This window comes from Ovis aries, chromosome 8 (assembly GCF_016772045.2).
Source record: "Ovis aries strain OAR_USU_Benz2616 breed Rambouillet chromosome 8, ARS-UI_Ramb_v3.0, whole genome shotgun sequence".
Classification (NCBI taxonomy): domain Eukaryota; kingdom Metazoa; phylum Chordata; class Mammalia; order Artiodactyla; family Bovidae; genus Ovis; species Ovis aries.
In genome coordinates, this window is record NC_056061.1 from 61,313,460 (window position 1) to 61,328,331 (window position 14,872).

At 38.4% G+C, this 14,872-nt stretch overlaps 1 protein-coding gene and 1 long non-coding RNA gene across 4 annotated transcripts in view; one reads left to right on the forward strand and one right to left on the reverse strand.

Annotated features, from left to right (window-relative positions):
- Positions 1-14,872, forward strand: part of PDE7B (phosphodiesterase 7B) — a 359,981-nt gene that overhangs the window by 183,230 nt on the left and 161,879 nt on the right. Inside the window, exon 3 of one of the 3 annotated variants that reach the window (XM_060419706.1) lies at positions 4,631-4,768. The exons of the other annotated variants lie outside the window; for them this stretch is intronic. Coding sequence (XP_060275689.1) covers positions 4,744-4,768 — 25 coding nt within the window. The 5' untranslated portion in view covers positions 4,631-4,743. The remainder of the gene's footprint in view (positions 1-4,630; positions 4,769-14,872) is intronic. 3 annotated transcript variants of the gene reach the window in all.
- LOC114116101 (uncharacterized) overlaps positions 2,797-14,872 on the reverse strand; it is a 36,862-nt gene continuing 24,786 nt past the window's right edge. The window contains exon 2 of the long non-coding RNA XR_003590153.3: positions 2,797-10,458. This is a non-coding gene — a long non-coding RNA (uncharacterized LOC114116101). The remainder of the gene's footprint in view (positions 10,459-14,872) is intronic.

Below are 14,872 nucleotides of genomic sequence, written 5' to 3' on the forward strand. Positions count from 1 at the left end.
TCACACCACTCTTCTGAAAAACTTCTGATAGTTTATCATCACACTTGGAATGACATCCAAGATCATCTCTAGTCAATTACACAGCCTAACATGGTCTGCTCAGAATCTCATCACACACAACCCTCTCCCTCACTCACTGAATCCCTGCCATCTGCTCTTCGTTTCTCAGACACAGCTAGCTAGTTCTTGCTTTAAAAGGGTCTTTCCCTTAGTTGTTCCCCTACCTCAAATCTTCTTCCCTAGAACTTTGGCCAGCTTTTCCTTGCCATTAATTTTCAGCCTGATTATCACTTAGTTCAAGAGGCCTCTCCCAATCATACAATGAAAATCCCTTTTCAAAAAAAAAAAAAAGAAAAGAAAATCCCTTTTCAGCCACTATTAATCAATTAATTTTGTTTATAATATCTCTGATAATGACCGAGGACTCTCTTGTTAACGTATTTGTGTGCGTGTTTCTGGCTTTCACTGGAATGTAAAGTCTGACTTGTTCAAAGCTTTGCTTCCTGCCTGGCTCATAAAAGGTGCTTCATGAACGTCTGTTGCGCAATGCTGTTCATTTCATCTTCCTGCCTTGGCTACTGACAAGGTGAATGAAGCCCTGTGCTTCAGAGTCTCCCTGAAAAAGAGTCGTCATCTAGGGTCAAGAGATCTCTTGTCTTTTCCATCCTTGAGCGCCTACTCAATGTTTCTGTAATGACTGGTTGTTAATGTGTAGTAACCTTTTGTCCCCAGCAGTTGCATCCTTTGGGCCCTGACGTTGATTTTCCTCATCTTGGCGCCTGAAGAGCCAGAGTGATCTCTTTTGTCCCATTGCCCTGGCCATGTGCAGTGATACCCGCAGTGCAGGAGGTGGAAGGCACCGCTCTTCAGGTATCAGAAGGGGTGACCTCCCTGCCTGGCCCCAGCAGCGTGGTGGGGGCTGAGTGCCAAGCCTGTATGTGTGGCACACGCAACATCCTGACCCTTCCCCAGAGTTGGCCTGGGGCTTTGGATGGGTAGTGACTGAGCTCCTAGGATCAGATTTACTTGTCCCATTAGGGAGCACTGGTAGAGAGGGTGGGAGAGACTGCAAAGTACTATGTCTATTGAGTCTCAGAGATCACAAATGGAAACCAAAAAGAGAAAGAAAGGGACTGAGAGAAACAGGATGGTCTCAAAAAAAAAAAAAAAATCAGCTCACTCACCCATTTTACCCCACTGCCCCACGAAACCAGCTATTTGCTAATACGGTCCTACGCTGGCTGAGTTTCCATAAGGCCACTGTGACACTCCAGCTTTTTTGTCAAATTATAGAGCTGCTTTTAGATACCTACGAGGCCATTCAGGGGTGAATGGTCATTCATTCATTGAACAGATATCTGCACACCTGATGAACAGTCTGCTCTGATCAGTGGTATGGTAGTGACATGACTCTTGGTCCGGGTTCCTCTCTCAGTGCAGAAGATCCCAGAACGGCAGGATGTTGCCAGGTCTGACATACTCAGAGGTAGTCTACAAGCCCCAACAAGAGTTGAGCAAGCAGAACCCTAAAGAAGGTTGATGCTTAGATCTTGTCTAAACCTTTGATGTAAGACTGAAGCCCAAATCTTCTGAGTTGTTCCCTGGTCCCATACCACACTAATCTCACCAACAGTCCTTCTCCAGTCTTCAATGGAGGGGCTGAGGAATGGACAGTTCAGAGTGGTTCTATAATTACAGCTCCCCAAAGTTCCTTGAACAGAGCACCTTTCCTTCACCATCCTAATCCCCTGATGGTGAAGAAAGCCATTCTCTTACTTTCTTTTGACGTGGTCATTTCTGCAATCTTCTCCAAGAACTGCAAAAGTCATTTCACACTCTCATAAGAAACCTTTGAATTTTCTAATTATAGGAACCATCTCATGGCAAAAGTAAATAAATAAACAGTCTTTTTGAAGTTGCTTTACCTTTTTCAGACCACAAGGATATTATTTAGAAAATTGGTGAGAAACTTTAATGCCTTCAATGATGTTCATAAGTCCTGAAAAGGTGATGGCGTTTCCCAGAGTGCTTTTAATTACCAGCCAGGAGTGTGTTTCTTGGCCTTCCCTTGTAGCTCAGTCGATAAAGAATCTGCCTGCGATGCAGGAGACTGGGGTTCGATTACTGAATCCAGATATTCCCCTGGAGAAGGAAATGGCAACCCACTCCAGTATTCTTGCCTGGAGAATCACAGGAACAGAGGAGTCTGGCAGGCTACAGTCCATGGGGTTGCAAGAGTCAGACACGACTTAGCGACTAAACCACCAGTGTGCTCCTTGCAGTGTCCTGAGGGACTGATTTACAGATGACAGCGTCTTACCAAGAAAGATTTGATACTTCAGCAACTTACATCCTTTGATGAAAAGTGAGGAAATAAAGACTTTTAAGACAATTATTCTCTAGGAATAATTACATTGCAATGGGTTTCTAGAGAGTTAAAGAGAAACTAGTTCAGTACTCAGTGTCTATGCCTGTTTATTTAGACTACACTAGTACTCGGTGTCAATGGCTATCTATTTAGAACACACTAGAAAAACTTAATTTTATGTTTTGTACAACTGGATCTGGAGAACCTTTCAGATCATCTGAAACTCATGAGGAAGAGATGGGAACAGCCCAGTATTGAACAGAAGGGCCCAGCAACTGATGTTCTCCAGGGTCCTGGAGTAACCTTTATGATTATTGACAGTGAAAAGCCATACTTTTTCTTCTTTTCTCTGTAGTTTCTTTTTTGTCTTTGTCTTCTTTTCTACCATCTCCTTGACCACTCCATACCCCTTTGTTTTTGCTTACTTTTACCTCTTTTTTGCAAACATGTTTATGAAGTATATAATTTACAACGTGTTAGTTTCAGATGTGCAGCAAAATTATTCAGTTATATATATACGTAATTTATATATATATTCTTAAATTCCTTTCCATTATAGGTTATTACAAGATATTGAATATAGTACCCTGTGCTATATAATAGGTCCTGTCGTCTATCTGTTTGACATGTAGTAGTATGTATCTGTTAATCCCAAACTCCTAATTTATCCCCGCTACACTTTTACTTCTCCTATCTTTTACCCTCTGCATATTACTTTCTGGCTCTACTGATGGCACACAGAGCTAAGTGGGCTATTGATGCCAGCTCCATGCAAAAGAGAGCAGGTGATTTGGAAAAGATGGTCATAACTGCCTTTTACTGAATGCCTGCTTTGCACCTGGACTTGTTCTACAGACTTTGCACAAATGTTCTCATTTAATCCTCAGTTGTCCCAAGAGTTCAGTCTAATTTTTCCAACACTTTGGTTCTACTGGAGGATAAAAGCTCTTTCAGTTTTTGTTTTGTTTCTGAAAACTCTCTTTCCAAAGATCCTAAAAGAAAAGCTCCCCAGACATGCCAACTAGAAGCAAATAGATGTCAGAGGTACATTTGACCCATAGGTTAGAGATAAGAAACAACTGTGTAGGTCCTCTAAGGAATTTCAAGTAGATTTTTATAACCAGTCTTTTGTTTGCACATTTGTGCTCTTATGGGGAAATGTGACTTTACCAAGCATGTTAGTGGGGAAAAGTTCTAACCCTTCAATAATTTCAAGAAAACCAGCATATGGTTTAGGTCAAAAAGAGTACTTGGATTTTGCAACACCAAGTATCCCTTCTGAGGTTACCCAAAATGCTGTGGCTATCCCCCACCGAACTTTCTTCTTATTTTTACCACAGACATAATAGTGCTATTTCATCATTCATTGTGATCTTGACCACTTGAGAGGTTCTCTAAGGAAGCTATCAAAGAAATGAGTATCTGCACTCTTAATGTAATCTTGCAAAAATGAAATACAGAATTTATATGCATGATGGACATAAAGAAAAACTTTAAATAAAACAAGGCATAAATTATAATTGATGTAAGGACAGATGTATAGATGGATAAATGGAATGGTTGGGATTAATTGGGTTTGGTCAGGCAAAGATTTAGAATATTTCATGTTATTTCAAATAAGTGAATTAATTTATTAATAAATTATTACTGGGGACAGGACTTGGGGATTATCCACAGAAGTTGATGATCTGAAAGTCAGAATGATTTGCCCCAGGCTTTGAACTTTTCTCTCCTTAGGGACATTTCTGAAGAGCCAAGCCCTTCTGTCACTTTGTAACACCTTATAAAGAAGGTGTTATATAAAGGTGTTGTGAAATTTATAGGTTTACATTTCCCTAGTAGAAGGACTGTGAATATAAATGACGAGGTAACCAAATTTACCATGTGGAAGTAAAGCCAAGAAAAGGAGCTAAGGCAGAAAACAGAAACTGCCTGGCCCACTGGAAACATAGCTGTCATCAACTTCATCTCCAATCTATTACCCCAGGTCAGAAATCAGCTGAAGACCAGATTTGGATTTCCCTACATGTATTGTACATATAAAAACTGACCCAAGTGATTTCCTTAACACTCGGAAACACTTAAGAATCTCTTTTTCCCATTTCTGGCCAAGCTGTTTAGAAAACCCAGATGCAGCTGGCACTGTGATACTGTAAGCAGCCTTGCTAAATGGCTCCAAAAGGAAAATGTCCCTCTAATGTCTTGGGGAAATCGACTCATCTCCACTCACCAATTCTACATCATTGTTCCCTGGTTTTTCAGATTGAAGATTTAGGTCAGAGACAGCAGAGTTGCTGCTGCAATTATGATTAAATCGCACAGAAACTACTCTGATCATCTTTCATCGCTACCCTGAAGAGTTCCAGTGCGTGGCAATGACAATCACACAGAATGGTAGAGGTAACTCAAGTCAGTTTTCATAAGGAATGAAGTTATTTTTGGAGTGTAGTGTCTGGCTTGAGGAAACCATCCATTAATGAAGGGAGACCAGATGTTCACCTAATTTTTTTTAAAAAATGTCTATGTGTGCCATTTTCGTTCTCTGCAATCATACTGAGACAGGAAGACCTTCAGCACTTTCTGGATGAAGGTTGTGGCAAAAATCTCAAGTCCAACCTGGTAGCCACAGTCATGACTACAGTGGGATAGAATATGGCTTAAAGGACACAGGATATAATCCTACCAGGAAGAAAAAAATATAGAAACAGGTGCTGGAAGTATCATAATTATTCTTTCCTTCTGACTTGCCTTACATAAATGTTCATGATACAGCCATGGATACAGCCATGGATGGTTGCAACGTGTTGATCAAACCAAGTTCCTATTGCTTTATAATATACCCAGCCACACAGGAAGTGTAGCATATTGTTAAGAGAGCCTGCTCTAGAGCCAACCTGCTTTGGTTCAAATCACTCTTCTAAAGCTTGGTAGTATCTGAATCTTGAGCAAATTAATCTCATAGGGAATCATGATTGTACCTACCTTATCTGGGTTCTTGTAAGGATAATATAAGGCATTTCGTATAAAATGTGTAGTGCTGTACTGAGTCCATAAGCAGTGAAAAGAACATGCTTAAGCTCAGGTCTGTGAGAATCCAGGGCTTATGCTGTCATTATCGGTATAATTAGAAAATTACCTGCTGTGGATTGAATGTTTGTGTCCTTCCAAAAATCTTATGTTGAAACCCTAATCCCAGTGTGATGAGTAACTGGGTCATGAGAGTGGGGCCCTCATAAATGAGATTATAAGAAAGACTTGAGAGGCATGATCTCTCCACCACATGAAGATGTAGTAAGAAGGCAGTGTTTGCATAAGGAGCCTCACCTGATCCTAACCATGCTGACCCCTGATGATTTCAGCCTTCCAGACTTCAGAACTGTGTGAAATAAATTTCTGTTTCAGCTATCCAGTCTGTCTTCAGCTTGAGCTAAGATGGGATCTAAATGAAATGATTAATTTCTCTCTAAAGTCCCTTAAAACTCTGGCATTGCATGATTTGCCTTTCTTGGCCATCTAGGAACAAGAACTTTCCCTAAGCTGCCAAATCACTAGCAACATGGTATCAAGTCACCTGAGAAAAGTGGTGAGAAGATTCTTAAAGTTTTAAACTCATTACAGCTAGACTTAAAAGAAAAAAAAAAATCCTATCAGCAAATAAAAAATAATCAACAAAAATATAATTAATCATCCACATTATTTTGACAACATACACACTCTAATATAGTTCATAATTTTTTGTTTTAAATAGATTTCTAGACATTGTCTAAATTGTCAAGGTACAAGAAAATTTTAAGAAAAAATGTTGGTTTTCATCATTATTAATCACAGACACTAACTGAGACCTGTCTGGCCCATAATTATATTTTAATACTACAATACATCATGCTTTATGATTAGTTGTATATGTGTTTGTTTCTCCACTAAATTTGTAAATCACTTTAAGGACAGGGACTATGGTTTCGTATATAAAGCACTTAGCGTGAGATACTCAGTAAATTATTAGCCACTCAGTAAATGCAGAAGGAAGGGAGAAAGGAAGAAAAAAGGGAAGGAAGGGTACATCCCAGGATTTTATGTTATTATACAAACTATGAAACAATGCTCCCTGCATTCTAAGTTGAAAGACAAGCTGGAGCATTAAAGGCCAATAGTGATACAAGTTGTCTTAAAAATAAATAAAATGGATAAGAAGTTCTGTTTTATTTAAATCAAAGAGGCAGTTGAAGTGGGGCACAAAGACTTCATGAAGAAAATGGGAGTTTTTTGGATGAGATAAGTGGAAAAATCTTTCCCAATAAAGAGAAGAAAAATGTGAGCAATAAATATTAGCTTTCTGATGCTGCTGTAACAAATTACCACAAACTTAATGCTTAAAACAAACACAAATGTTTTATCTTACAGTTTTGGAGTTTAGAAGTCTAAAATGAGTCCCATTAGGCCAAAATCAAAGTATCTGCATTCTTTTCTGATGGCTCTAAAGAGAATGCAGTCTTTCCCTTTTCTTTCTTTGAAAGGTTGCCCTCATTCCTTGGCTTGAGGGTTCTTTCTGTCTTCAAAGCTAACACTGGCTAGTTGAATCTTTATCACATCTTATCAGTCTGACACTGCCTCCCTTGTCCACATGTAAGAACCCCTTGTGATTACACTGCATCCATGTAGACAATCCGGAAGAGTCTCCCTATCTTAACATCCGATGATTAGCAACCTTAATTCCTTTTGCTACAGTAATTCCTCTTTGCCATGTAAACTAACTTATTCACAGGTTCTAGGGATTAGGATGTAGACATCTTTGGGAGGTCATTATTCTGCCTACCACACAGATCATTGTGCATCTAGCACGTATGGGAAACAATATGATTCCACAGGAATTTTGAGTGTTAAATGTACGCTTGAGTGAGTTTACAAGGCTCGGTTAGTGCGAGCATGGTTTTGAAATGTTGAATGCCCAACAAAGGGATTTAGACTATTTCTTTAGGTAATAATTCTCTCTGTGTTGTGTTACTACTAATATCTCCATCACTTTTTATTTGTTGCATATTAGAAAATGATATGCACATTAGGAATATCCTAACTTTTAAAGATAATTAAGACTTCACTGAATTTTTTTTGAATGACTAAAGAGAAACTAAAAAATACATTTTAGAAGTAGCTCAATCAATTTGCTCCTCAAACTTTGAAAGCAAAGAAGTAATAAAACATAAAAAAGTATTTTTAAAAGCCTAGTTGCAGATGGTTCTGGAGTTGACTCCTTATATTCTAATCCAGACACACAGATATAAGAGCAGCAAGATATGTCATGCAAATCAAAGGTAGGTATTTTTGCCTTGCACTCAAAATAGGCAACAGAACGTGAATGTCCCAAACAAAAATGTGTAAGAGGACAAAGAATGCAAGAAGTCTCATGGTCAGAGTGTTGAATGGATTCAGGGAGAAGATCATGGAGGACAGAAAGCAGCAGGTCCCAGCAGCCCAGAGAAGAAAATAGAGCAGAACCCATGATAAACACCTCTTAGAGACAGAAGGATGTGCAATCATTTTAGATACTTTATGAAACAGAGCAAATTTTAGTTAGAATTTAAATGTGGGATGGGAAAGAAGGTTATGAAGAAACACTCAGAGACTCTTTAGTTGGTAAAGATTCCATACATGCATCAGTGTTGCCAATTATTCTAGTCTGTTAGGCTTTCTTTCCTTGATGGTACTGCTGTTATCTTCCAGCAACACTACGTACCACAAAAGGGAGTGGGGGGTTCAGCTGGATTTCCCTTACCATACTACACAGAGAGTGTGTTGTATATTGTTTATATACATTAAATAGTCTCACCTTTACTTATTTTTTATGACTGCTTTCTGTCAAGCCATTTCCCTGAATACTTTTCTAATTCCTTTTTATATTTTTTCTTATTAAAAAAAATGGTTTTCTTTGTTTGTTTTGGTTGCACCGCATGGCAGCCCTTGCACCATGCAGTGGAAGTGTGGAGTCTTCACCGGGCCTCCAGAGAAGTCGCACCTCAACTTTCCTTTTCCCCCTTGATTCTCCAGAGGAGAAGAAGTTCTAAAATTACCTTTAAAATTACCGTGATATATATTCACTTTTAATCCATTACCTCCTAGCTTTCCCTTTCTTGTTTCTTAGTTACTCCTGTATATGATAGGAAATATAGGCATTCATCAAGGTAGAAAGCACTTAGCATTAGAAAGAATCAGGAAAGACAAAGGGAAAAAAATACAACCACCTGTGTTTCCAATTACCGACAGATGCTTCCATTTATTCTAAGTGTTCTTATTCAGTTAACTGTTCAAATTCTTAATCATATAAATGTGATAGTGTTCCAACCTCATGCTTGTCTTCCAGTTGATTTCACATGCCTCTTGCTTCTGGTATCACTTTCCCATGAATGCTATGTCTGGAGCTGCCTGAACTCCAGGTGATAGCTGATAAAGAATACAGCCTGTTGCAAAGTTTATCTTTTTTGCTTTGTTTTATATTTCACTGTGACATTGCAGTACATTTCTCTGAGTCAGCAGCACCGTAGGCTACTTACTGGTTATAGCTCCATGAATGCCTACTTTCTTTCCATCTTTGCTTTGTGGAGTCATCTGGTCACCATTCATTCACGCCTGGAGTATTACAGTGAGAAAGATTACCAGACTTCATCTGAAGTCTGCTTTACATAGACCTTTCATAAATCAAATGAAGGAGTATGTCTTGGTGAGAATATCCATGATGATGAAGATCAGAGACTCAGAGCCTTGCCTGTATTTCAATCATTCTGAAAATAACAATAGTCTCTGGTGATTCAGTGGTAAAGAATCTGCCTGCCAATGCAGGCAACTCAGGAGACACAAGTTCAGTCCCTGGATCAGGAAGATCCCCGGGAGAAGAAAACAGCAACCTATTTCAGTATTCTTGCCTGGGAAATTTCATGGCTAGAAGAAGCTGGTAGTCTACAGTCCATGGGGTCACAAAGAATCAGATACAACTGAGACAGCACACACACACAGCACAACAAAATGCTGGAAAGGGGGAAGAGTGGCAAAATTAGGCTTAAGTAAATTTTGCTTGAAATTTCAGAAACAGCCATTTGTCTTTGAAGTTGACTCCATTGTACATATATTCTTTCTCACAGTGGCCCATACTGTTTAGTCAACCTTATTTTTTAAAGTTAATTCATAAGGGAAAAGAAATGAATGAAACAAAATTTAAAAGCCAAGTAGTGATGCAATATCATGAATGCCCCTGGACTTAGCCCTTGCTCTTATATTGCAGCTCTGGTTGCTTATTTCCAGTTGAGAGTAGTTATCCTGAGCCACGACTGATTGTTTTCAAAAGTCTTAATACATGTTCCTGTAAAGAAGAGTACTTTTGCTTCATTTTCTTTCATAACTAACATGGAAGAGGCAGAAAATATCTGCCACTTAGTAGGCCTCTCACTTTGCATCCCAGTGTGAACCGCAGACCTTGTCATCCCCATGGAACTTCCTAGAAATGCAGGATCTCAGGCCCTGCCCAGACCTGCCCAAATCAAATCTCCATTTTAATAGAATATCCAAGTGATCTGTGTGCACACTAACATCTGAGAAGAATTGCTGTAGAACAGGATCTGAGAGACACCTTTTGGCGTAGATATTTAATGTAATTCATAATCACCAGGAGGTAATATGTGAAAGAGGGAAAAATAAATAATAATTTGAGGAGGCAGTAGGATTATACTTCATACACATATAGTTGAAACGTCCTTCTTCCAAATTGACTTTGAACTCCATAAACAAAAACATAACTGAATGCCAAAGGGAAAAAAAATAAATGCTCTTAGAAGGTTTTATTCCTTACCATTTTCTCACTTTCCTTTTATGTTGTTTATACTAATAATATTTCTATATCTTATTAGTGATCTAGTTTATTTTGATTATATTAAGAGGGAAAAAAAAAATCTCACTCGGGCATTTCCCAGCAGGTCTTTGAGGATGTCTGGATAATCTCCCCTCCAGCCTTCTTGAGGTCTTCTTAGTTCTTGAGAGTTCTTAGTCTTAGTTGAGAGTTCTTAGTCTTCCCAGTTCTTGAGAGCTTCCAGAATCCATGTATCTCACTTGCAAAAAAGAAGTAAAGCATATTTCAGACTTTGTTTAAACCACTTTTGAAACATTCTACTTGGTTTTATGTATTATACTACCTTGAAAAATATTTGTGAATTCAATGGAGATGAGATAGGAGCTATCAAAATTATTAAAATATTTGAGGATTATAGACTCCCAAGAAAAAGACTGGAAGCCCATGTGGTTTGTTTAGAGAAGCGAAGCCAGGGGGAGGCCTGAGACACATGTTCATCACCACAGCCTACAACACAAAGCTTTACAGCCCATGAACATCAAACACAACCATTAGTCACTGTGGCCGGAAACTGAAATTCTAATCACAGAAATGGATACAGTATTAACCAGAACACTAAATAACCCTTGGTAAAATGGCGCAGGCTTACACTCTAGACATGATTCATAACTGTTATCACACCTCCCAAATGCAGTTACAATGAATATTTATCCTACTGAGTTTCTTTTAACACATATTTTGTCATTCATCTATGCTCATTCACATTGCAATCATTTTTCCCACTTCTCCCCACCTTTGTATCATTAAATCTCTGACTCTCTCTCCCCTGGGGCCACTCTCCAATACTCTCTCCAATACCCTGTCTCTGACTTCCTCTACTCCTGCAAAGCATGGATTTCCAGAGTGTGACCTAATTTAAGGATGGGAAGTTTGACTTTTCAGTTTTTCTTATAGATCTCAGGAAAGTAGAACCAAAATTTCAGTTTAGATAAATTATTAATTATGATTTCTTACAGCTTAAAAATATCATTTAAAAATTTTCAGCACATTATTGCTTATTTAATCTTTATTTAATCTTATTTTATCCTTACAAATAAGATAAAAGGCATGGTGGATAAGGTTGTTATTGGTACCATACCCTTTGGTAAATGGGCTTCCCTGGTGGCTCAAATCGTAAAGAATATGCAGAAGACCTGGGTTCTGTTCCTGGGTTGGGAAGATCCCCTGGAGGAGCACATGGCAACCCACTCCAGTATTCTTGCCTGAGAATCCACATGGACAGAGGAGCCTAGCAAGCTACAGTCCATAGGGTCACAAAGAGCTGGACATGACTGAGTGACTAAGCACACATCATTTGTAGATAAATCTCTAAGTTTGAGGCAAAGCTCAGTAGTGAAACTGAAATACAGTTTTGTAACCCTTAAGGCATTAATAGCAGTCTTGAAGGACTTCTTGGATATTTCATCATTATAGTCATTTTTGAAGAAGGTGACACGCCTGCAAACATGGAATTATGAAAAGTGCACCACCACTTACAATCTTTGAAATCAGAAATAAGTGTCCCTGGTAGTCCAGTGGTTAAGACTTTGAGCTCCAAGTGCAGGAGGCATGGATTTGGGCCCTGGTTGGGGAACTAAGATCCTGCATGTGGTGTAGCGTGACAAAAAGAAAAGAAAAAAAGAAGTTCTGAAATCCCAGAAAGATTTCAGCCAGAGGATGCCGTGGTCACATAGCAAAACATCAGGTCATGGGGAGAGCAGGGAGGGGAAGCCAGGTGGAGAAAATCAAATCTTCCAGTCATTCTGTTCTCAACCCCTGTGTTATTGGACTCTTTTTTATTTTTTATTTTTATTTTTTCTTGCAGGTTAACTGTCAGCAACAGGAAACTTAGCATTAGCTAGATATCTGAGAACCAGGATAGAGGTCTGATGATGCCAGCTAAAACCCTGGTTTCTTTCTTTAAATATCCAAAGAAAAGTAATAGAAGACATCGCAATGCACAGTGAAAACTCAAAACGAGGTGGGAAAGGCCAGACAGGTTCCAGTGCCGGAGAAAGGGCCCAGGGGCTGGGAAAGAGATTCTCTCCTCTGCTCTTGCTCTGGCTCCTAATACATATTTGCAGAGTGAATAAGGGAATGATTGGTTGTAGTTTAGAAACCTGTTGTGAAATCACACTATGAATCTGTCAGCTCAGCCTCCTTCTACCTCCCCCGACCTCTCCTCTCCTCATCTTGCCCCGCCCCTCTCCTCCCTTCCCACGTGATGGTGGAAATATGTGCTGCCTTCTATGGTCGGTCTGTAGACCAAGTCCTTTTCCCTACTTGTTGGCATGATTCCTCAAGATTAGTTAAGGCCAAAGTTATTCCATTTCTATGTCTCCTGAAGGACACTGTAAATTGTTAGAGCTTCTTCTACTTAGACTACCTTAAACAAAGTTGAAAGACTTGTTTTTCCTCCTTTTCTCATTGTGAATTGCATTTGAATTGCATTTGTGAAACCCTGGGTGGTCGTGTGTGTGTGTGTGTGTGTGTGTGTGTGTGTGTGTTTGTGTGTGTGTTTATACATCATATATCCGTATTTGAATGATGGAGAGAAAAGCCCAGGACAAAATGAATAAATTCCCTCAACAGTCTCAAATTTTTCTTCAAATATAGAAACAGGGTGGGAGTTAATAAGTATTTAAAGTACTTGCAAAATACCTTAGTGAGAAGACTTTGATTAACTAAAATGAAGCTTTGAGAATCTAATCTAAAATTGAAATGAATGCGTATTTCTGTTTCTATTTTTTAATGTACATTCTCTAGAATTATTAAAAATATTTAATATTGTTACTATTTTTAAAGTCATGTATAATAAAGGCTTATCAGCCTATCAACTAGAACAGCCATAAATCCACAAGAATTTTACAGAGCCCCCAGAACACTAGAAATTCTTCAAGATGATCCAGGTTCTAAAACATTATGTTTCCAAATCTTTTTTCTTGGTCATATACTTTAGCATTGTGGTTATCAGTTCTTTTCTTTATAGCTGCAAACACACAACAAAGTTTGATATTTTAGGAATCCATTGGAACAAGCTGTTTTGATTTTGTTAATTCTCATGACATTTCTTTCATACAAGAAGAGAACTATGCTACTTTCCTCTTCATGGGAAGTTAGGTTGACTCACATGCTTGAAAAAAAAGAGCTTATTTTGTAAGTCTATCTTATAATTTCCTGTTTGTAGCATATTAAGTACTGATATTAAGACTTAGAAGAATCCTTACAAGTCACATAGATGAGACCTCTTTGCTCTATAAGTCCTCTGGGCACAGATCCTTCCCATTAGCCCCTTCTCCCCTTCCCTCGTATAGTAATCGGTGAATGATGTAAGGGGAAAATCATAGGTTTAAAGGCATGCTCTTCTAAAGTAACTATCTGAAAGATAAAAGAGATGCTAGCCTACAAAATAGAACACAGCCACCTTTTAGAAGATTTGTGAGGGATAGTAGTTTCAGTCCAAGTGCTAGCATCTCATCAGTTTGTCCCAATCTCTTGAACCTGTAGTTGAGCCAAAACTCTCCTGAGCCAAGCTTTCTCGCAAGATTTCCTGTACTTCCTGTTTCTATGTGAGCCAGAAATACCATGAGAATGACCTTCCTTGTGGTATTTCTGCACTTCTACCGTGGAATGAAGATAATCCCATATTGGGGAGAATTTTTGTTTTAAATTGTACAGTATTTTTAATTTCCAAATATTCTAATGAAGATTCCTCTTCAAGGATGAAAACTTGAGATGACATTTTCCTGGCCTTAATTTATTTTGACTATGAAGTGTTCATGTTCAATGATTCAACATTTTGTAACTTCTCTAAGGTATTTTTACATGGAAATATGTAAAATTATATAGAGAATACAGTGGAAACCTATATCCTAGGATTTTTTTTTTAAAGTCATTCTGAAAGGAATATGCAATGAAGAGTTATATTCTTAATACATTAGTGTATGTAACATATTATATCATATATTTGTTTTCTTTGTTCTTAACCCCTTTGTTCCAAGGGTCAGGATATCCTGATGCTAAGTACTATTACAAAATAACTGAACAAAAATAAAAATAGTCAAACACTTAGGAAACTCTTCGGTTGTTATGTCAAGGAAGTTTGTGACTGAGGAGTGAGTATAAGACACTATTCAGGAAATATGCTAATAGAGGACAGCAGCATACATGTGGTTATTAAATAAAATTGTTTCAATTCTAGAGAGCTTGAATGCCCCCAACCTGATGGAAGGGTAAGATAAGAACTGGGAGGGCTGTCAAAAGTGGTAGAACTGTCAGACTGAGCCTTAAATCCCTTCATCTCTTAACAAAGAAGGAAGTTAAAAAAGGCACATCTTTCTCATAAGTGGGTCATTGATTCCTAATTGGGTTGTATGAATATCTGGTTGTTACAGGAAGAGCTGCTTGATCAATATTTTAATCATGAAACTCACAAGCAGCAGTGTCCTAAATATGTTTTATTGTTATTTCTTGTCCTTAAAGATGTTGACCCTTCTTCACCCATTACGAAAGCTTTGCCAGTGTACTTTTCCATCCAGAAAAAAGAAAAGCCACTTAATTCACTGTAGAAAACTAAACTTCTCACCCATGGGTTTAGAGGAATAATCATAATAGCAATAACAACATGACAGTAG